Source organism: Sabethes cyaneus, chromosome 3, assembly GCF_943734655.1.
Source record: "Sabethes cyaneus chromosome 3, idSabCyanKW18_F2, whole genome shotgun sequence".
NCBI lineage: Eukaryota > Metazoa > Arthropoda > Insecta > Diptera > Culicidae > Sabethes > Sabethes cyaneus.
The window spans coordinates 131,033,195-131,055,261 of record NC_071355.1 but is presented as its reverse complement, the minus strand read 5'-3'; the positions used below and the strand labels follow the sequence as shown (position 1 = coordinate 131,055,261).

General features: G+C 41.7%; 4 protein-coding genes across 4 annotated transcripts in view; all 4 read left to right on the top strand.

The window, feature by feature from the left end:
* Positions 1 to 2,948, top strand: part of LOC128740149 (muscle M-line assembly protein unc-89-like) — a 181,418-nt gene extending 178,470 nt beyond the window's left edge. The window contains exon 8 of the mRNA XM_053835670.1: positions 2,844 to 2,948. The gene's annotated coding sequence lies outside the window, so the exon portion shown is untranslated. The remainder of the gene's footprint in view (positions 1 to 2,843) is intronic.
* The window catches only part of LOC128740148 (uncharacterized), a 36,290-nt gene extending 25,487 nt beyond the window's left edge, over positions 1 to 10,803 (top strand). The window contains exons 3-5 of the mRNA XM_053835669.1: positions 6,511 to 7,754; positions 7,800 to 9,171; positions 10,656 to 10,803. Coding sequence (XP_053691644.1) covers positions 6,511 to 7,754; positions 7,800 to 9,171; positions 10,656 to 10,803 — 2,764 coding nt within the window. The remainder of the gene's footprint in view (positions 1 to 6,510; positions 7,755 to 7,799; positions 9,172 to 10,655) is intronic.
* A 63-nt stretch (positions 10,804 to 10,866) lies between these two features.
* Positions 10,867 to 13,979, top strand: LOC128740147 (uncharacterized). The gene is made up of 2 exons (XM_053835667.1): positions 10,867 to 13,759; positions 13,972 to 13,979. The coding sequence occupies exons 1-2, from the start codon at positions 10,867 to 10,869 to the stop codon at positions 13,977 to 13,979; spliced, it is 2,901 nt and encodes a 966-aa protein (XP_053691642.1).
* Positions 13,980 to 15,231: 1,252 nt separating this feature from the next.
* LOC128740146 (uncharacterized) lies at positions 15,232 to 16,356 on the top strand. The gene has a single exon (XM_053835666.1). It carries the CDS (start codon positions 15,232 to 15,234, stop codon positions 16,354 to 16,356), a length of 1,125 nt encoding a protein of 374 aa, XP_053691641.1.
* The last annotated feature ends 5,711 nt before the right edge of the window (positions 16,357 to 22,067 follow it).

Sequence of the window (22,067 nt, the reverse complement as noted above, 5' to 3'; positions counted from 1 at the left end):
CATACATACATACATACATACATACATACATACATACATACATACATACATACATACATACATACATACATACATACATACATACATACATACATACATACATACATACATACATACATACATACATACATACATACATACATACATACATACATACATACATACATACATACATACATACATACATACATACATACATACATACATACATACATACATACATACATACATACATACATACATACATACATACATACATACATACATACATACATACATACATACATACATACATACATACATACATACATACATACATACATACATACATACATACATACATACATACATATATTGAATACAATCGACCCTTGATTGATATAATTTGGTTTTACACGTTTTAACGGTTTGATATTTTAACGAGTTTGATATACGGTGCATAGGTGTTAAAGTTTGAATAACTTTTAAATGAATCGTCCGATTTACAATAACTCAGTTTTGTTTGACAGATCTGATAATGATGATGATGATGGTTTCACCTCATACCCATATAACGGTTTGAACAGGACAGTTTATCTACTTGAGATATTTATAATATAACAATGTAGGCAGGTGGTAAAAGCAAATAACGAGCTGGCTTCTAATACAGGCATATGAAACTTTCAAGCGAATATCAAAATTTAAGTAACTGTCCAAGGCTCGTCCAAAACGTTTCCAACCCGAAAACTATCTGGACTTGATTAGGAATCGAAACTAATGTTTTAGAGTTCGAGCTTGTCAGAATTAGTTTTAGATAAGGCCATTACAAATATTTAAAAAGTTTTTGTTCCTCCGGTGTTGGGCCACTGAGGGGGGGAGGGGGCGAAAAAAACAAAGAGAGTTTTTTAACCGAGCAAAAAAAATATAGATTTTAGGCATTAAACGGCATTTTAGGTTTAAACGTGAAAACCAAATCTATTCTTGCTTTTAATAAATACGTTATTATTTTTCATGCAAAAATCTACGAACAAAACGACAAAAACGAAAGAAAATTTTTTTGGCCGAGTTTCAGAAATTCCACTGTTTGAACTTCCATTTCTTTTTCGTGCTAGAAGCGGTAACTCAACTCGTACACTCATTTTTCGAGTTTTTCAGGCTGTAGAGCCCACAGACAATTGATTGTATTAAAAAATTTAATTGATATCCAAGAAATTATTTTTTTGGCCCCCCGATTTTTCAAGCCAATTTCCAAGGGGGTGGGGGGGGGGTGGTGGTGTTGACAAAAACTTTGAAAATGATTTGCTATGGCCTAACGATCTAGAACTACGACGGAGTTCCTGTAGTCCTTTGGTGCTCAATATAAACCTCCCCAGGAAAGTGATAGTATACGAGCTCCAAGGTCTACAAGCAAACCCAAGCCTGTTCAGCTTCTTAACCTGGGCCCTAGGACTTTAACCTAATCATTCCATTTTCAGATTGTCTATGTTTGTCCTCGCGCGCGTGGTTCAAACATATGTAGTCTTAACAAATAATTTTTTTGTGCAACGTAAGAGCACCACAATCACTAGACATAATCACGGACAAGACACTTCTAACTGTTCTAATGTTAAAATAAAACAAATTACTTTTAACCTACACGTCGACCGGTTTCAGGCATCATATGCCTATCTTCAAGACGAGAGCCGAAGGAACATATGAAAGCAGTGGAACACAACAGAACGTGCGATTCTAGTGTTGCATCACATAGTGGTAACCAGCTATATAAAATCGATTGGGAGAGTGCTAAATTAATTAAAACTGTGAAAAAGGTTTCGTTGCTTAATGCTTGGGAATCAATGTTCATTTCCAATGCAGCGAAACCGCTTATGAATAATGATGACGCATCAATAATCTCGCCTCTTTTCAATCTTATAAGAAAAAATTAAGCTGTGACATCTTTCTCTCTCTCTACGACGTTGCATCGATGATGATACAATAACGACTCAGTGATCAGAAGAGAAGAAGTACAAAGAATCAGCCTGCCGTTCTACCCGAAAGTAACAAACCACATTAGAAAGGTACTTAAGCGGCATGGTTTCCATGTGGTCCACAAAAGCGGCAATGCCTTACAGGAATTTTTGAATAATCAAAAGGACAAGGTTCCGCCCGACGAACGCTCAGGAATTTATGAAATTCCGTGCCAGGATTGCCCAGCGGTGTACATCGGGCAAACGCGGAGGAAATTCAAAATTCGCCTAAAGGAACATAGAAAGGCAGTGGAGAATGAACGGCCCAACGACTCCAGTGTAGCCATGCACTCAATCTGCTCCAAACACAATATCAATTGGGGAAGCGCAAAGCTGCTCAAAAACGTGAGAAAGTCTTCTCATTTGACTGCGTGGGAGTCGATGTACATCTGTACGGAGGACCGTCCCCTGATGAATGAGGATGACGCTCTCATCACCTCACCGCTCTTTCAACTGACGAAGTTGAAACTGTAGTAAACAGCAGATTACTACTTTGTATCCAGTCGACCACCGCTCAGATGATGGGTAGCATCATACCCGAAACCGGTTAGCGGATAAGGTATTTATGTTTTTTGTAAGAACCAGAAGTGTTGTGTCTAGTAATCGCGCCAATTAGCTGTCTTAGTTTTTTTTATTACCATCCGAAAAAAGTCCATTTTTTAATGCATACGTTACACTGGCATAAGGGAAAATATTCCAAATTTAGCTGCTAGGCACAAAACTATTGATTGAAGCGATGTGCATGTGTTATCTTTATTGGTGCTTCTGTGTATTGGTTTTCTGGCGATGAATATTTTTAAAATATAGTTCTCATGTTCAATTGTCACGTAACCTATAAAAGTGCTATCTATTTTTCAGGTTATTCAAATTGGTTTTAAAATTATACCCGAAAGTTGATCGTGTGAAATATAGGATTTCCACTAGACGGCACAAACATGCCCGTGCGATTGTGTCGGTTGGGTGCATCGGGAAAAGATTGTGCTACGAAAAAAGAATTTCCAGATAAAATCAAACCGCGTTACGTATATGCAGCAAAGTGTGCATAAGATAAATATCTCTATATAAGAATATCAATTAGTCAAGATTGTATTCGTAATATGTTGGCATGATTTAAAAAAAACTATAAAGCTATGCGGTGGATGAGTAAGAGTTAAACAGTAAGCTCTCAATCAACATAAGATTATTATGCTATTATTGAAATTTTAATAATTGCTAAATATGTAGGTGAATTCTCATATAAATGTTAAGCTACATTATGCATTAAGCATGTTTTGTATTAAACCGTATAAGTAGTAATAAAGTCGAGATGTCTAATATTATAATTATCTGCTCAGATCTGTTAAATATATGTTTGGACAACGTAGAATTTATTTTATCAATTTTATAACTGAATGCCCTAGTACCATCTTGCTATGGAAATTACTGATGAGTGTGATGTGCATCAACGAGAGAAAGCTAAAAAATCAGAGGAGTTGTGTACAAGATACGACCACATAGGTGACGCAGGACTACGTTAGTCTCTTTGCATCGATAGTAGCATGTATCCATGCATGTAATAATACGATTCTTCATGTATACATCTAGCTACATGCTACATACAGCATATATTTGTTGATTTGTTTGTTGAGACGAACTGAGGTTGAGAAAGTTCGATTATTTTTAAATAAGGTACACCGGGGCAAGCTGAAATGCGCGGTAAGTTAAAACGGTAGCGAAAATATTCACCGGAAAAGATGAATTGCTGCACCCAAAACTTACGGGGAATATTTTGTTACTTTTGGAGCAATAATCTATTGCCCTTTGCGTCTTATGACCGTGCATTAGACGAAAAGAGTAATAACCTAAAAGTAAAAAGAAAAAATGACAGCTACATCAATGTGTTTGTTGCTGGAGTGAACCGCACATTCACAAACTGTGGTACATGTGTTTGTTTCGGATTAATTCTTGTAGTTGTGTTGGTATGATATTCGAGTTCATTTAACTATTCTTCACTCACTCAGTTCCCAGTTTCCAAACCACTCTTCATTAATCCATTCCCAGCCGGCGTCAGTATTTTCCGTTTGTACGTTGTATCCGTTTGTAACCAGCGCTGGACCTTTTTACGCTTGAGTTGATTTCTTTTATGAACCATGCCTTACACTGACTGACCATGCTTTCATATTTCTCATAAATATATTAAGTTGTTCGCTATGCTGTTGTGGACGTTCGAGGTTTACAATAGGATAACGATTGGGTTTGTAAAAAGAAGTGTATTTACATAGAGAAAGTTCACCAACAGTGACATGTTTTGTTTTGTAAATCGTTAAATCATTTAGTGGATATTCGTTTGCTAAAAATGTCGAAATCTATCCTTTATTTATCGAATTCATAATGTTCAGTGATAACATTAATTAATGATTATGTCTTAAGCTAAATACGACGCAATGTTACAACACGATACGGTTGAAACTGTTATACATTTAGTACTTACAAAAAAGACACTCACAGTTGCACAATTAAATGAACATTTAGTACGAACGCAGAGAGAGAAGCGGGAAGATAGATTACAGATAGACTGATAAGACAGGATAGGTAGTATCTAACCGACAGCTCACAGGAGAGGATTACATTACACAGAATAAAGACAGTTACACGTTTATATGCTTATTAAATAAAGTTCTCGTTTAATAAATTAAATACAGTGTGGTTAAAACGAAATAAAAGATTCTAGTTCGTTCACTAAAAATCGGAAGAATCCCGTTTTAAAATTGCATCTGCAGCGGTATAGAAATTCACACAACGTAGGCGGATCGTGGTTCAGCATAAATCCATAGCCCAGAAATTTCGGATTGGTGCATTGGCAAGAAATCGTCACTTCGGCTCAATCAACGAACCTAAAACTCCCTACATATGGTGCCGTGACCAGGATCCACGGTTGACTTGGGAAGCGTCGGTTTCGAGGACAATTAAGCTATTGTGGCATTGTTACCTGTTACAAAAATGGTACCTTGGCCATATTAGCATTCAGCTTGGAGGAACAATGCGATGAAATATTTCATCCCGCTAAACGGATTGCATCAATTGTTCGGCTAACTCACTGCACTGCAACACGTGGCACACATTTGCTCCGTTTCGGATTCTATTAATTTTCGACGGACTAGGACAGTAATCGAGTCGGAAATCGCATATTAGGGGACAAAAATCATCGCTGGAATTTGGTCAATAAACGGATTTGGATTGATTATAGTGAGCATCGGTTAGATTAAGCTGGATCGGATTCACTTGAGGATTTGGTTAGCAGTCCCTGGATCAAAGTGGCACAAAGCAACTATACGGAATAGTATAATCAATATATATAGAATGCCAGTGTCGCTGGTGTTTCATGGATATTTTGGTGGCAAACATGTTGCTGGTTCGTGTCTTGGATACGGGAACTTCATTGTCAAATTGCCCAATAGAAAATTTTCCTGCCGACGAAATACCCCAAAACGACCAAATCGGGTGATTTATCCTACGTGATTTACGGAAAAGCAGAAGGATTTTTTATTGGGTTGCCTTTTTAGTTTGACAATCAGATTCCCGTTTCGAATCGATCAGTCACACATAAGCGCATACAGTGTAAATACGTAATTTTCAAATGTGTGATGTTTACCACGAGCACTGCAGCGACACTGGCATTCTATATATATTGATTCCACTTACGGAATACTGCTTGTTGCTGTGGTTTATATTATACAAGGCCTATTGTCGACAGGCCTCAGGTGAGTGCCTGTCCATTAGATTCCATCTCCTCTTTTTGTGCTACTTGGCTCTTTTTGCCTATTTCATGTCTGCTGAGTGGAGTTATCAGTGGAAAATCAACGCAACGGGTAGTTCAACGGATTCTACTTACTACCGCGACGGGAGCGGCCAGTAGAGTAATGCGAGCTTGATTTAGGAGGGCGCTTAGTAATTCGCAGCCAGTGGCATATTCGGAATTAAAAGACGACCGCACATTAAATAAATTCAAGGCTTGTTAAAGACAGGCTACAGGTTAGTAGCTGTCCAATAGTTTTACTTTGTGTGGTGGTGCTGCTTATGGTATTTTTCCTTTTTTGGTAAATTTGACGAAAACGGTATCTGAGTGTTTGCTACGGGAAACAGCCCGGAGCTGCAAATTACGGAACGCTTGGCATTATATTGGATATATGGAGTGCGGCAGTTCACAATTTAATACAAGGCCTTCTATTGACAGGCTACAGGTTAGTAGCTGTCCAACACTTATATTTTGGTTTTTTGGTGCTGCGTAAGATATTTTTTCTTTGCATTGAAACGGTGGAAACGGTGGTTACAATCTTTTGCAACGGGAAACGGCCTTAAGTTGCAATTTTTAAAACTGTGGTAATTCCAGATTAGCGAACTGGTTATTTGGTACAGGTGTCGATATAGCTGGAAAACTTAAAGATAAAATTAAAAAACGCGAGCGTATATTTGCCGTGCTAGATCGTCTTGCATAGTTTTTGGAAGCATACGATCCGGATACTAAACAAGGGCAAGTCCAATCCAGATTGGATAAACTAGAGTCGTCTTGGGAAGAATTTAATGAGGTTCAGGAAGACATAGCGGAACTAGATACCAAGGATGAATTGGAGGAGGAGACCAATAAGGCATACGCCGACTTCGAGGAACAGTATTATGAGTTTCGCGCTGAATTATTGCGTAAATTACCAGTTACTTCACCAGCAAACTTAGACACTACTGTTGCGCGGAATAGTAGTCTTTCGGGCTTAAACGCAGGGGTTCGTCTACCGCAGATCTCGTTACCCGAATTTGACGGGGATTATAAAGGATGGCTTTCTTTCAAGTCGACGTTTGTGTCGCTGATACATGAGTCCACCGAGCTCAATGATGTACAAAAGTTTCATTATCTAAAATCGGCTTTGCGAGGGGAGGCAGCCACGCTGGTTGAGTCTCTAACTATCTCCAGCGGAAACTATTTAATAGCTTGGGACACTATCACCAAACGCTATTCTAATGAATATTTACTAAAGAAGCGACATCTCCAGGCGCTGATGGAATTCCCGAGAATAGAAAAGGAGTCGGCCGGGCTAATTCATAAATTAGTTGATGAGTTTGATCAGCGGCTAAAGATTTTGAAACAGCTGGGAGAAAAGACCGAGCATTGGTGCGCGATGATAATTCACTGGATGTGCTCGAAATTGGATAAGCATACACTACAGTTATGGGAGGATCACGCTGCATCGTTACGGGATCCCACGTTTACAGTATTGGTGGACTTTCTGGAAAAGAGGACGAGGGTTTTAGAAGCTGTTTTATCAAATTCTAATTATCATGGTACGGTTCAACAAAAGGCGACATTTAGACGTGAGCGAATTGCCATGCACGCGTCTGCGGAAGGAGGAAATAATGAATCCACTTGTCTATGCTGCGGCAATATGCACTATTTGGTACGGTGCGCGAAGTTCCAGAATTTTGGGCTGAAGGAGAAGCTGGACTTCGTCAACAGCAACCGGTTATGCAGCAATTGTTTAAAAACGGGTCACTGGGTACGTGACTGTAACTCCAAATACAGTTGTAAAACATGTGACAGGAAGCATAACAATTTGATACACCCGGGGTTTCAACCAGGTAAGGGAGGAAATGGCAGCAGCAAAAGTTTGGACGTCAATAGATCCACCATTGGTCTAGGAAAGAGCAATGACACAGCTAGAGCGCACGTGGTGGCGGAAGCAGAAGAAGATCAACAAAATGAAGAGGCAGAGGAAGTCCCAGCTGGACTGTACAACATCGGTACGAAAAGAGAGTCTTCTAATTCAAGGGTTTTCCTTTCAACAGTGATAGTAGCGATAAAAGATCAGCATGGTGGTATGCAACTAGCTCGCGCGTTGCTAGACAATGGCTCGCAGGTCAATGTAATGAGCGAGCGACTTTGTCAAATGTTGAAGCTCAAACGTCGTTCGATATGCGTTCCAATAATAGGAGTGGGACAGTCGGAATCAATGGCTAGGTATGCAGTTAAAACAACAATTAGGTCGAGAATTAATGATTTCTCTATTGGATTGGATTTTTTGGTTTTACAACGTGTAACATCTGACCTTCCTTCGGTAACGGTGCCAGTGTCCCATTGGAATATTCCTGAAAATATTCAACTGGCAGATCCGCAGTTCAATATTAGCGGCCGCATCGATCCGCTGCTCGGGGCGGAACATTTCTTTAACTTTTTGTATGAAAAAGAAACGAAACGAATAATTTTGGGTCCACAATTACCAATAATCGTGGATTCGGTATTTGGCTGGATTGTAACTGGTCGAGATGAAAGCCTGCAACAAGGAAAAACGGTTCGTTGCTGTACGGCTACAACTAGTGAAAAAGTTGAATACCTTTTGGAGAAATTTTGGAGGGTAGAAAGCTGCGAGGATCAACCTGCCTGGTCCAAGGAAGAACAAGACTGCAAGGCAAATTTTAAGGCCACGCATTCAAGAACACCCGATGGTCGCTATATCATTCAGTTGCCGAAACGCGTCAATTGGGACCGGATGCTAGGCGAGTCACACGCAGTGGCATTGGATAGGTACCGGAAATTGGAAAATCGATTGGAACATAATCCGGATATGAAGCAACAATATCATGCTTTCATGCAAGAATATTTGGATATGGGGCACATGCAACAAGTAACACAAGCAGAACTGCAAGCAGAGGTTAATGGCAATAATCCTAAGAAATTTTATTATTTACCGCATCACGCGGTGATGAAAGAACCGAGCACGACTACAAAGGTGCGGGTCGTGTTCGATGCGTCGGCGCGTACGGACAGCGGGTACTCTCTCAACGATGTTCTTTTGAAGGGACCCGTAATTCAGGATGACCTACTGAATTTGCCTATACGATTCCGCAAGCATGACGTGGCGCTTGTGGGAGACGTGGAAAAAATGTACAGACAGGTGTTACATGATAATTCGGACACTCTGCGTTTGCGGATATTTTTTCGTTTTTCGAAGGACAATCCTATAGGCATCTACGAGTTACTTACAGTAACCTACGGACTCACACCATCGTCTTTTCTAGCGACTCGTGCATTACAGCAACTGGCTACCGATGAAGGAACTAATGTTACCCAGGCACAATTGGCGTTGCAAAATGACTTCTACGTTGACGATTATATTGGTGGAGCTGCAAATGTCGACGAAGCTATCGAGCTGAGAAAAGGGTTAACATTCTTGATGGCCAAGGGAGGATTCCCTATAAGGAAATGGTGTTCAAATCGATCGGAAGTTTTGTCCGGCATTCCGAAAGATCAGTTGGGAACAAATCTTACTATAACCTTTGAGTTAAATCCCGACGAAAAGGTCAAAACCCTAGGGATTACATGGGAGCCGAAAGGTGACCAGCTAAAATTTTTATTCAATGTAGCCGATGAAAGGGGAGAATGGACAAAAAGACGCATTTTATCGGCTATTGCCAAACTTTTTGACCCCCTGGGTTTAATTTCTCCTGTCGTGGTTACCGCAAAAATAATTATGCAACAATTGGCCTTGCTGCAAACTGGATGGGATGAGCCTGTACCACAATCGCTGGAACAGAAATGGAAAGATTTCCATTGCCGATTGTTCAAATTGTCAGAATTTAATATACCTCGATTTGCCTTTATTGCAGAATACGTTGACGTCCAAATACACTGCTTCGCTGACGCTTCAGAGTTGGCTTATGGAGCCTGTTTGTATGTGCGCTCCACAGATCAACAGGGCAATGTACGCATTAAACTTCTATCTTCAAAGTCCCGGGTTGCCCCGTTAAAACGTTTAACGATACCTAGATTAGAGCTTTGCGCAGCTAGGGAAGCTGCTCGTCTATTTCAAGTAGCTACTAAGGCCCTCTCATTAGACAACGTGCAGGCGTATTTCTGGTCAGATTCGACTGTGGTTTTGCACTGGCTGAAGGCACCACCCAATACTTGGAAAACGTTTATAGCAAACCGCGTTTCAGCTGTACAAGTAGCCACTTTCGGTCATCCGTGGTTTCATGTTGCGGGTAAGGAAAACCCCGCGGATCTAATCTCACGCGGAATGGCTGTTGATGATTTGCTGCAAAGTGTACGTTGGAAACACGGACCAGCATGGTTGATGGAAGCACCGTTAAAATGGCAGTCCATGTGTTGTGATGCTGTACCTGAAGAAGTGGATTTAGAATCACGAGTAAGCGTTCAAGCAACCGTCACTGTGAAAGAACGCAACCCTCTTGTTGGTGACGATTCACAATTTGATTAAACCTGAAAACAAAATATTAAACAAATTTCTACATGCAAAATTATATTAAATACTACAACCCTGAAATAATTATACTTACCTTACTTACCGTTGAATTATACTTACCTATTTGATACTTACTCAATAACGCCTATCTTGAAAATGTTAAATTATATGCAAACGAAAATGTTGTAACGCTAAAGGTACTAAGAAAGCTCACAATCAAGAGCTAAAACCAGTTAACAATAAATTCTCGAATAGTGAACACACATTTTTTATTTTGTCGAGCGAAATCGTCCACATTCAGTATAATACCGTACGGTCTTCGTCACGAGTACTGTCCGCTCAAGGATTTTCGTCGTCCACCAGATAACTGGCTACTCACCCGGAATTGCACTTGGGCGATCCAACAAATTGGTGCCGAAACCCGGGATTCATCCCGTTGCAGACCACACAAAGAGCCAGGATTTGTGGAATCAAGGAGCGGCCATCATCGTCAACCACGTGCTTTGAAAGCGGCCATTCGGATCGGACAGAAGCTGAGGTTCTGGAGCAGAATTTTCCACGTGCTCGCATTCCGAACTGAGGTTAAGTAGCCGCATCAAAGGTAATACATTCGACCAGAGCCAGGTGGGTGAATCTCTTTCAACGTATACACAATGAGTATGATCAAAATGACGCCGCCTAAGAAAAGAGGCGTTCGATCAAGTGCAGCTAAATTGAAAACCCTCCTGCGACAGCGGGCAAACATTCTCGGCTCGGCTATTGTGATTAAAAGGTTCAATGATCAATATCAAGAGAGCCAAATACATCAAGTTCAGGTTAGAATCGATTCGCTTAACCAGCTGTGGACAGATTTTGCGTGTGTTCAAAATGAGATCGAGGAAATCGAAAACCGAGGTGATGGTGACGATGACCTTGAATTTACTATGTCGGACGAACGAGTGAAGTTTCAAGATTTATACTACGAACTCAAAGCTTCTCTCACTAGCAAATTACCGGATCGCTTGCCCGCTGCAGCGCCTACCGGTTCTCGTGGATCCGGACAGCCATTTCACTTGGTGAGGCTACCGGAGATTAACATTCCTTTATTTGGCGGAAATCCATCCGAATGGATAGCCTTTCGAGATATTTTCAAATCAATGATTCACTGTAGTGATCATTTGTCGTCAGTGCAGAAAATGCACTATTTAAAGGCAGCTCTTACAGACGAGGCTGCTCGTATTGTCGCAAATTTGGAAGTTAATACAGATAATTACTCGATCGCATGGAAATCGATTTGTGAGCGATATGATAATCCGAATCTACTCCTCAAACACCATTTCGCAGCTCTCTTTGCCATTCCCAGTGTGAAAAAGCCGTCGGCCTCGACTTTGTATGACCTTGTGGATGAGTTCGATCACCACGTGTGTATGCTAGAAAAACTAGATACAGCAGCTAACCTTTGGAACTCTGTGTTAGTTGAAACCCTCAGTAAGCGGTTAGATTCCTCGACCTTGAAAGAGTGGGAAAATAACTGCGAAGGAACAATCCGTCCTACGTACCAAAGTTTAGTAGATTTTGTGCGAAAAACGTCGAGAGTGCTGCAATCTGTTAAACTTTTGCAGACTCAATCCTTACCATATGAGCAAAAATCTATTAAACCCAAACCGATTTCCACGCATATTGCAGCTGAGGCTGTGAATAAATGTCGACAATGCAAACAAGCACATCCGTTATTTAAGTGTGATCAATTTCTCGCTATGGAAGCAAAGCAGCGTTTTGAGTTGGTGAAGAAGCATGGATTGTGCATAAACTGTCTGAAGGGATCACATCTGGCCAAAAACTGTAGCAATAGTGGTTGTCGATATTGTTCCAAAAAGCACCATACATTGTTACATTTACCTCCGCTCAACGTGGCTGCCAGAACTGCAACACAGTCAGCTTTAGCATGCTCTACAGTATCCAGTGAGGTGATGCCTTCAGTACAATGCCAGTTGTCGTATATGAGTACGCAAAATTCGCAATCGCAAACGTGCCCTTCACCACCTCCGCCGCCTATTGCGTTTCGGTCTACAGTTTCGAAAAGCGCAAATTCGTCGGTCGTCGGTGCCCTCTCCCCGCCGCCGGTTGTTCCGTCCGTGTCGCGTTCGATCGGCAGTAATCTCGAATTGGACTCTTCTCCTGTGGCTTCACTCGTAGCGCCGCAGAGAGATCTCGTTACCAGCGGAGGAGAAGTCTTTCTGTCAACTGTGGTCATAAAAGTGAATAATAATAGAGGCAGCTATCATTTTGTTCGAGGTGTTTTGGATAGTTGCTCGCAGGCCAATTTCATATCAGAATCTATGGCCAGAAGGCTGGAACTTAAGCGCAGCAAAATCGATCTGCAAGTCAGCGGTATTGGACAAGGGATCGTCCATATACGCTCCAAGGTGGTAATCAAATTCTCGTCTCGTTTTGGAAAATTTGAGTATCTACTCGAATGTCTCGTTATACCCCAAATCACAGTTACACTCCCAAGCAAGCACATCGATATTTCTCGCTGGAATCTTCCAAAAAATATTCCTTTGGCCGACCCGAAGTTTAATATTAGTTCTGGCGTGGACCTGCTAATTGGAGCGGAGTTATTTTATTCGTTGCTGGAAAGTGATAAAGTGCAATTGTGTGATGGTTTCCCTACCCTTCAGCGGACGGCTTTAGGGTATGTTGTAGCTGGTAAATTGTTGGAGCCCGCTACTACGCCTTCGATATGCATCGTGAGTTCCACAAAAGGTCTAGAAACGATATTGCAACGCTTTTGGGAAACCGAGAGTATTGACGATGGAAAAAAGATGACTCCAACCGAACAGGCTTGTGAAGATCATTTTAAAGACACTGTCTCCAGAGCCGAAGATGGACGCTACATAGTACGCCTTCCAGTACGGGAAGAATTGCTTGCATTGTTGGGAGATAGTTTAGCGGTAGCACAGCGTAGATTCTTTGCGATTGAAAGGAAATTCAGAACGAATAGTGATTACAAAAGGGAATACATCACATTCATGGAAGAATATCATGATTTAGGCCACATGGAGTTGAGTCCTCGCGTCGAAAATCCCCAGTTTGTCCTGCCACATCATGCCATACATCGCCCGGAAAGCTCCACCACAAAGACACGCGTGGTGTTTGATGCCACATGCAAGGGCAGTTCTCAATTGTCGTTGAATGATATACTTCTCGTCGGTCCAATAGTCCAGCCACCACTGCTAGCTACCGTGTTAAACTTTCGGGCACCACGGTTCGTTTTTATAGCGGACATTGAAAAAATGTTTCGCCAAGTTTGGGTGCATCCGGCGGACCGAAAGCTGCAACAAATACTTTGGAGATCGGATACTTCGCAACCTATACTACGATACCAATTGAAAACAATAACTTATGGAACTTCTAGCGCTCCATATCTCGCCACTCGGGTGCTCAACCAACTGGCTGCGGATGAAGGTAACCGTTTTCCTCTCGGTGCAGCGGTAGTTCGTGAAGGGTTCTACGTAGATGACGTTCTTACGGGAGGTGACGATCTGCAGGAGGTGATAGAAACAAGTAAGCAGTTGTCGGAGCTTTTAGAAACTGGCGGATTCCGACTAAGAAAATGGTGTACCAATGAACCAGATGTACTAGCACACATGCCTGATAGCTTGAAGGAATCATTACCGCTAACTGAAATCGATCGTTCCGCCTCGGTGAAAACATTGGGACTTCTATGGCTACACGGTTCTGATCAATTTGCTTTCAAAATTCCCAACCTTCCGCAGTTGGATAGGCTAACCAAGAGGATCGTAGTCTCAGAAATGGCTCAGTTGTTCGACCCACTTGGATTGGTTGGGTCAGTCGTTGTGAGCGCGAAGATGTTTGTCCAACAATTATGGTTACTGAGTCTTTCCTGGGATGAAGAGTTGCCAGCTAGACAACAAGATTGGTGGCTACAATATCGCGGTGAGATACCTGAGCTGTCAAAACTAAAAATTCCACGGCACGTTTTGGCAAATACAAGCAAGAATTTTTCGTTGCATTGCTTTTGTGACGCTTCGCAAAGAGGATATGGTGCGTGCATATACGTTGTCTCACCTGACGTCGATGGTACGGTTCATAGTCATTTACTTATATCTAAAAGTCGTGTCGCTCCAGTACGGGGACAAACTATACCAAAACTGGAATTGTGTGCCGCCCGCCTTGGTAGCCAATTGGTGGATGAAGTAATAAGAACCACGAAATTCTCTGCAGCGGTGACGTACTGGACCGATTCAAGCATAGTCCTCCACTGGTTAAAATCTCCTCCGACCATGTGGAAGGTATTTGTCTCGAATAAAATTGCTGATATCCAGAATTTAACGAGAACATCAAATTGGAGGTATGTTCCAACACAAATGAATCCAGCTGATCGTATATCGCGCGGAATTCTTCCGTCCCAGGTGCTAGGGGACAATTTGTGGTGGTACGGTCCAAAATTTCTTGTGCAACCTGTAACGCAGTGGCCGAAAAACATCGTAAGTCTCAACCAAACGGATGAAGAAACCAAGGAGGCGGAATTACGAAAAATCGTTGCATTTACGGCAGTTTCTGTAGAAAACTCGTTCATATGTCGCTATTCTGATCTGGGAAAATTGCTAAGAATTGCAAGTTACTGCTTGAGATTTTGTCGCAATGCTCGAACATCAAAGCAGACCCGTACAATCGGTTCTCTTCAGCCAGCGGAAGTGGATACCGCCTTGAAATCGCTTATTCGATCAGTGCAATCCTCGGAATTTAGTGCTGAAATACAATATTTGTCGGAAAATCCTCGTCGTGCACTCACTAGTCGAGATGGAAGAATTAAATCATTGTTAAAAACTTGCAATCCCATATTAGATGCCACCGGACTGTTGAGAATCTCAGGACGGTTAGTGAAAATGCCAGCTGCCTTAGACAGCAGAACTCCAATACTGCTCCCAGCCAATCATCGATTAACCCACATGATAGCTCGATCTGTGCATCTTAGAACCATGCACGGAGGGCCAACGCTACTACTTGCAACTATGAGGCAAAGGTTTTGGCCGGTTCGCGGTCGTGAATTGGCACGTAAAATTGTACGACAGTGTGTAACCTGTTTCAGATGCTCTCCCAAACCAACTGAGCAGTATATGGCACCTCTTCCGTCAGTACGAGTAACTCCGGCACGAGTTTTCTCAAATAGTGGCTTGGACTACTGCGGGCCGTTCAGTATTCGTCCGTTATACGGGAGAGGAGCAAACGTTGAGATGTACGTCGCCGTGTTCGTATGTATGGTGGTGAAGGCGATCCATTTGGAAATCGTGAGCGATCTTTCGTCCGTCGCGTGCATTAATGCGGTAAAACGATTCGTCGCGCGGCGCGGTCGGTTAATCAATCTCTATTGCGACAACTCTACGGCATTTGTCGGTGCAGATCGAGAACTGAAGCAACTTCGTCGCCAATACATCGATCAGTTCGGCACTGAGAAATGGAATAACTATTGTCTGGAGGAAGGAATATCTTTCCATTTCATACCTCCGAGGTCTCCCCACCACGGTGGATTATGGGAGGCTGGGGTCAAATCCTTCAAATACCACCTTCGACGAATCCTGGGAAGCAGAGCCTTTACTCTTGAAGAAATGTCTACAGCGGTTGCTCAAATTGAACGCATATTGAACTCCCGCCCACTGTGTCCTCTGTCCAACCATTCTCAAGATCTTTTGAGTTTAACTCCAGGGCACTTTTTGGTTGGGGAACCGCTGTATTCCATCCCTGAACCCGATTACACCGAACAGCAGACTAACAGGCTCAAACGTTTCCAGGAAATGACGCGTGGCATCCAAGACTTCTGGAAGCGTTGGTCGCGCGAATATACTAGTGAACTTCATCAACGCTCTAAGTGGCAAGTCGTCCGTGATGAGGTGAAATTGGGATCCCTGGTCCTACTAAAGCAAGAAAACTTGCCACCACTAGCTTGGAACCTCGGTCGCGTAGTGGCAGTATTTCCCGGTGCAGATCAACATGTACGTGTCGTCGAGGTACGCACAGCGAAGGGGCTGTACAAGCGAGCAATAACGGAAGTCTACTTGCTCCCAATCGAAAACGACTTGGAGAAACCGGATTTACCGATCGAATCTGGGTCGAAAACTGTGGCTGAGGAAGATGGTTGAAACGCAATGGTTCAACGGGTGGCGGCGTGTTGGTGACGATTCACAATTTGATTAAACCTGAAAACAAAATATTAAACAAATTTCTACATGCAAAATTATATTAAATACTACAACCCTGAAATAATTATACTTACCTTACTTACCGTTGAATTATACTTACCTATTTGATACTTACTCAATAACGCCTATCTTGAAAATGTTAAATTATATGCAAACGAAAATGTTGTAACGCTAAAGGTACTAAGAAAGCTCACAATCAAGAGCTAAAACCAGTTAACAATAAATTCTCGAATAGTGAACACACATTTTTTATTTTGTCGAGCGAAATCGTCCACATTCAGTATAATACCGTACGGTCTTCGTCACGAGTACTGTCCGCTCAAGGATTTTCGTCGTCCACCAGATAACTGGCTACTCACCCGGAATTGCACTTGGGCGATCCAACACCTCTCTTTGCTATACGGTCTTCTTTATTGCCATTGGTCAGAATTATCGCATTTTGTTTACGTTTTATCGCCAATTGCCGTAAATCTGACCAAAAAAGTATGACCATATTCTTGACTGTTTGTGAGATTAACGCTGCAAAAATGCTTCTTGTGCGACTGGTTCAAGAGGAATGTTTCTCAGAAGAAATCAAATCACTAAAGAAACATTATCAAATTCCGCATAAATCGCCTTTGAAACTCCTCTGCCCCTTCTTAGATAAAGAAGGAATTATTAGAGTAGGCGGTCGTCTGAAACACTCTCTAGAAAATTATGCAACTATGCATCCAGGGGTGCTCCCCAAATCACATACTTACACTCAATTACTTATTGAATACTTCCACCGTCAAATCCACCATGGAGGATGTCAAGCTACTCTCGCTGTAATGAGGCAAGAGTTCTGGCCCATTCATGGCAAAAGGGCCGTTAGTTCAGTCCTTCGAAGATGTCAGCGATGTTTTCGTCTTAATCCTACACCGATAGAACAACCTATGGGACAGCTGCCACCTACTCGAGTACGCCCTGCCCGCGCGTTCTTCATAACTGGAGTCGATTTTTGTGGACCGTTTTATTTAAAACCTCCTCACCGCAGGGCAGCTCCACAAAAATGCTACATAGCTGTTTTCGTTTGCTTCACAAGCAAGGCAATACACCTTGAACTGGTTATGGATCTCTCGACAGCTGGATTCTTAACCGCACTGCGTCGATTCATTGGGCATCATGGATTACCATCTCAGATTCACTCCGATAATGCGACCAATTTCCAAGGAACGAAACACGAATTACACGAGTTGTACAAAAGTTTCAGCAGCAAATCTGGACAACACCCCATTGGCTCAGAATTGTCCCGACAGGGAATTGCCTGGCATTTGACTCCACCTCGTGCCCTAAATTTCGGGGGACTATGGGAGGCTGCAGAGCGCTCCACAAAGAATTGCCTTAAAAAGGAAATCGGCACCAGCCAATTAAACCACGAAAATTTTTGCACTCTACTAGTTCAAATATCAGCCGCCCTGAACTCTAGACCTCTAAACCCGTTATCAGATGACCCAAGAGATTTGGACGCCCTTACTCCTGCCCATTTTTTGATTGGGTCCTCAATGAAAGCCATACCCGAGCCCGACCTTACCACCATACCAGCTAACCGCCTGGATCACTATCAACAACGCCAGCAAATATTCCAACGGTACTGGCAACGATGGAGCCAAGAATATATCACTGGTCTTCAACAATCAAATAAAAGGCTTCAACCCAACATCATCCGCACCGGCAGTATCGTGATTCTTCAAGAGAACTACCTACCTCCGCTACAGTGGCCCCTAGCGAGGATCGTTGATGTTCATCCTGGCGCCGACGGAGTTCTACGAGTGGTAACGATTAAGACCATCAAGGGCACCTATAGACGACCAGTCAACAAAGTCTGCCCTCTGCCATCTACAGACATCACAGACAACTTCAGCAACCCCCGAGTATGAAATGTGTGTGTTGAAACTAGCTTCAAGGCGGGCGGTATGTTCAGTGATAACATTAATTAAAGATTATGTCTTAAGCTAAATACGACGCAATGTTACAACACGATACGGTTAAAACTGTTATACATTTAGTACTTACAAAAAAGACACTCACAGTTGCACAATTAAATGAACATTTAGTACGAACGAAGAGAGAGAAGCGGGAAGATAGATTACAGATAGACTGATAAGACAGGACAGGTAGTATCTAACCGACAGCTCACAGGAGAGGATTACATTACACAGAATGAAGACAGTTACACGTTTATATGCTTATTAAATAAAGTTCTCGTTTAATAAATTAAATACAGTGTGGTTAAAACGAAATAAAAGATTCTAGTTCGTTCACTAAAAATCGGAAGAATCCCGTTTTAAAATTGCATCTGCAGCGGTATAAAAATTCACACAACGTAGGCGGATCGTGGTTCAGCATTGGCCTCTCTACAAAAATATTTTTAAGCTGGTATTAATATTGTATGCAACGGTTCATAATATGGAAAGGGTCCATAACTGGTAAACGAATCCTGTAGATGAAGCTGAAATTGTCCAGACCAGAGTTACTAGTTTTATTTTACTGTTGTGGCATGTGGCTGAAACTTAGTTAACTTTTCCACAACGGATAATTAAAAATGCGCTCTTAGCCTTAGCTTAGCTAATGTTATTAACAATTCTTCGTTTATTAATGTAACTTTGTATCAATTTTGCTGTAAAATATATGCAATTGGCAAATCATTGCCTTAAAAAAAACCTAATAATTAATTGATTTTAGTCTGGCAGTTTTGGCCACCATGTTTCTGTTTTTCGTATCAGATTGAGTTATCAGATTAAACCAATACTTACTTTACTTACTTTTTCGGCGACAATCCGCTTATCGAATCCATGCCGAATTCAGGAGCTGTCTCCACATTACTCGGTCTTGAGCTTCCACTCTCTAGTCGCCTCTAACACCCGCTGTTCTAGCATCCTCGTCAACAGCGCTGATCCAACGGGTACGGGCTCTGCCTCGAAGTCGTCGGCCTCTGTCGGGTTTTCTGCTAAATATTGTTTTCGCTGGTCTCTCATCCGGCATCCTTGCTACATGGCCAGCCCATTGTATCCTGCCGTATTTTAGTCGCTTCACAATATCCGCATCTTTGTACACTTGGTATATTTCATGATTCATGGGCCTGCGCCACACTCCTTCGTCTAATATGCCGCCAAGAATTGATCGCAGGATTTTACGCTCGAAAACTCCAAGAGCTCGTCGGTCGCTCTCTTTCAACGTCCACGCTTCGTGGCCGTAGAGTACCACCGGGAGAATTAGCGTCTTATAGAGCGCGAGTTTTGTACGGAGTTGTAGGCTACGGGACCTCAGCTATGCTATACCAATACAGCTACGCTTTTCCAAATACAAACCAGCGGGCTGGTAGGAGGCAAAACTTTTGCGGTTAGCGTCGAACATATTGTAAGCGTTTTTAAATTCGTTCCTGTTAAGGCCCCCATACACGTACGTACATGTTGGCCGAAAATGTTGGTGAATTCGTGAATTTATATTCATCCAACACACTCGCTTGTGTGTGAGTGCCACGAACCAAACTGGCAGAAGAAAATGTTCGGTTCGGCGCTCGGTCGGAATGACCCTCCAACATTTTGTTCATTTCCAACCCAACATATGCGTACGTGAATGGGGGCCTTTACTCTCTGTCATTCCCGATCTGATGTTCCTGTTAGTTCAAGTACCAAATAGATGTTTGATTGCTTTTATTGTAGAAATCGGCGTCATCATTTTTGCCGGCAAATCAAACCAATAATTGTTTTAACGGAAATCTAGCAGTCATTGACTTTTCGTCGGAAAGCCCAATTTCGGAAGCAGTTTTGGGCCCAAAAGCGAGATTCTGTTCATAAAACTGTAAATACATTATTCTTCTTTCTAATCTTAACACAACGAATATATTATTATGAACAGAAGTTTTGTTTCAAACAAAAACACTGCTTTTGAAATTGGCAGAATCAATGACGACTAATTTCACCTTAAGCCAGTGGTGCCCAGGCATAGGCATGGTGCGGGTCAAATCAGATCGCTCATGAATGCCGCGGGTCGCAATAATCCCTGGCCATTCCTGTACATATCAAAATGTAAAATATGCGACAACAAAAACCATTTTCTAGGAATCACCACATGATTTAAACCGGAAAGCATTCAGATTCACAACATGCACGAGGCATTACGGCTAAACTGAGGAACTCATCATCAAAAAATTGTGACGTAGGACTACGTCTTTGTTTACTATACTGGGATTGGGTAGCATTTTGTGAAAACGAAAATAGAAGTATAACGTTTGAATGAAAGATTTCAAATGCTAATAAGGCCATTGCAAATAATTTCGAAAGTTTTTGTCACCCCCCCCCCCCCCTTGGAAATTGGCTTGAAAAATCGAGGGGCAAAAAAATAATTTGAAAGATGAGTTAATTTTTTTTCATAAAATCAATTGTCTGTGGGTTCTACAGCCTGAAAAACTCGAAAAATGAATGTACGAGTTAAGTTAATGCCTCGAGCACGAAACTGAAATGAAAATTCGAATAACGGAATTTCCGAAAAAAATTTCTGTCGTTTTTGTCTTTTTTCGTAGATTTTCGCATGGAAAATAATATAACATATATATTAAAAGCAAGAATAGATTTGGTTTCCACGTTTAAATTAAGGAAAAATGCCTTAAATCAATATTTTTTTTGCTCGATTAAAAAAATCTCTTAGTTTTTTTTGGGGTAACTTGCAACAAGCAATATTTTTTGGAAATTGAACGAATTTAATGATTTGTATGAGTTTCTTTTGACTTCAATATGCAAATGTTAATCCGACTTGCGATGTTTAATGCTTTTGCTATGAATATACGCATAAATGTCCTATGACATAGGACATGTCATAGTCACGTAGCGTTGGTGAAAATAATTTATGAGCCCCGTAGTGCAAATTACGAATTGAAGTTTTTATGTTATTCATGCAGTTCATATTCCATGTCTGGATCCGATAGAGCCGCCTTCTTTAAGGACCATTCCCATATTACGTAACGCACTTAGGGGAGCGGGAGTTGTGTAACAACGGGTGTTTTTGGAGACAAGAGTTTTTTCTATGGTGAATTGAGACCCCTCCCCACTTTAGGAGGGGGGCTCCTATACAACTGAAATACAAATTTCCTCATAACTCGAAAACTAATTAATCAAATAGAACCATATTGGGCATGTGGGTGTTTTTGAAGGCATGAATTTTTTCTATGATGAATTGAGACCCTTTACCTTTTTAGGAGGGGGGCTCCCATACAAATGGAATACAAATTTCCTCATAACTCGCGTACTAATCAAGCAAATGGAGCCAAATTTAGCATGCGGGTCTTTTGTAGGCATTTTTTTCTATGGTCAATTGAGACCCCTCCCCTCTTTAGGACGGCAATAATGACCCCTCTCACTTTTAAGAGGGAGGGGGAGCTTCCATACAAATGAAATATAAATTTCCTCATAACTCGATAACTAATCAAGCAAATGGAACAAAATTTTGCATGTGGGTGTTTTTGGAGACAAGAGTTTTTTCTATGATGAATTGAAACCTCTCACCACTTTAGGAGGGGGTGGGGGGCTCCTATACAACTGAAATACAAATTTCCTCATAACTCGAAAACTAATTAATCAAATGGAACCATATTTGGCATGTGGGTGTTTTTCGAGGCATGAATTTTTTCTATG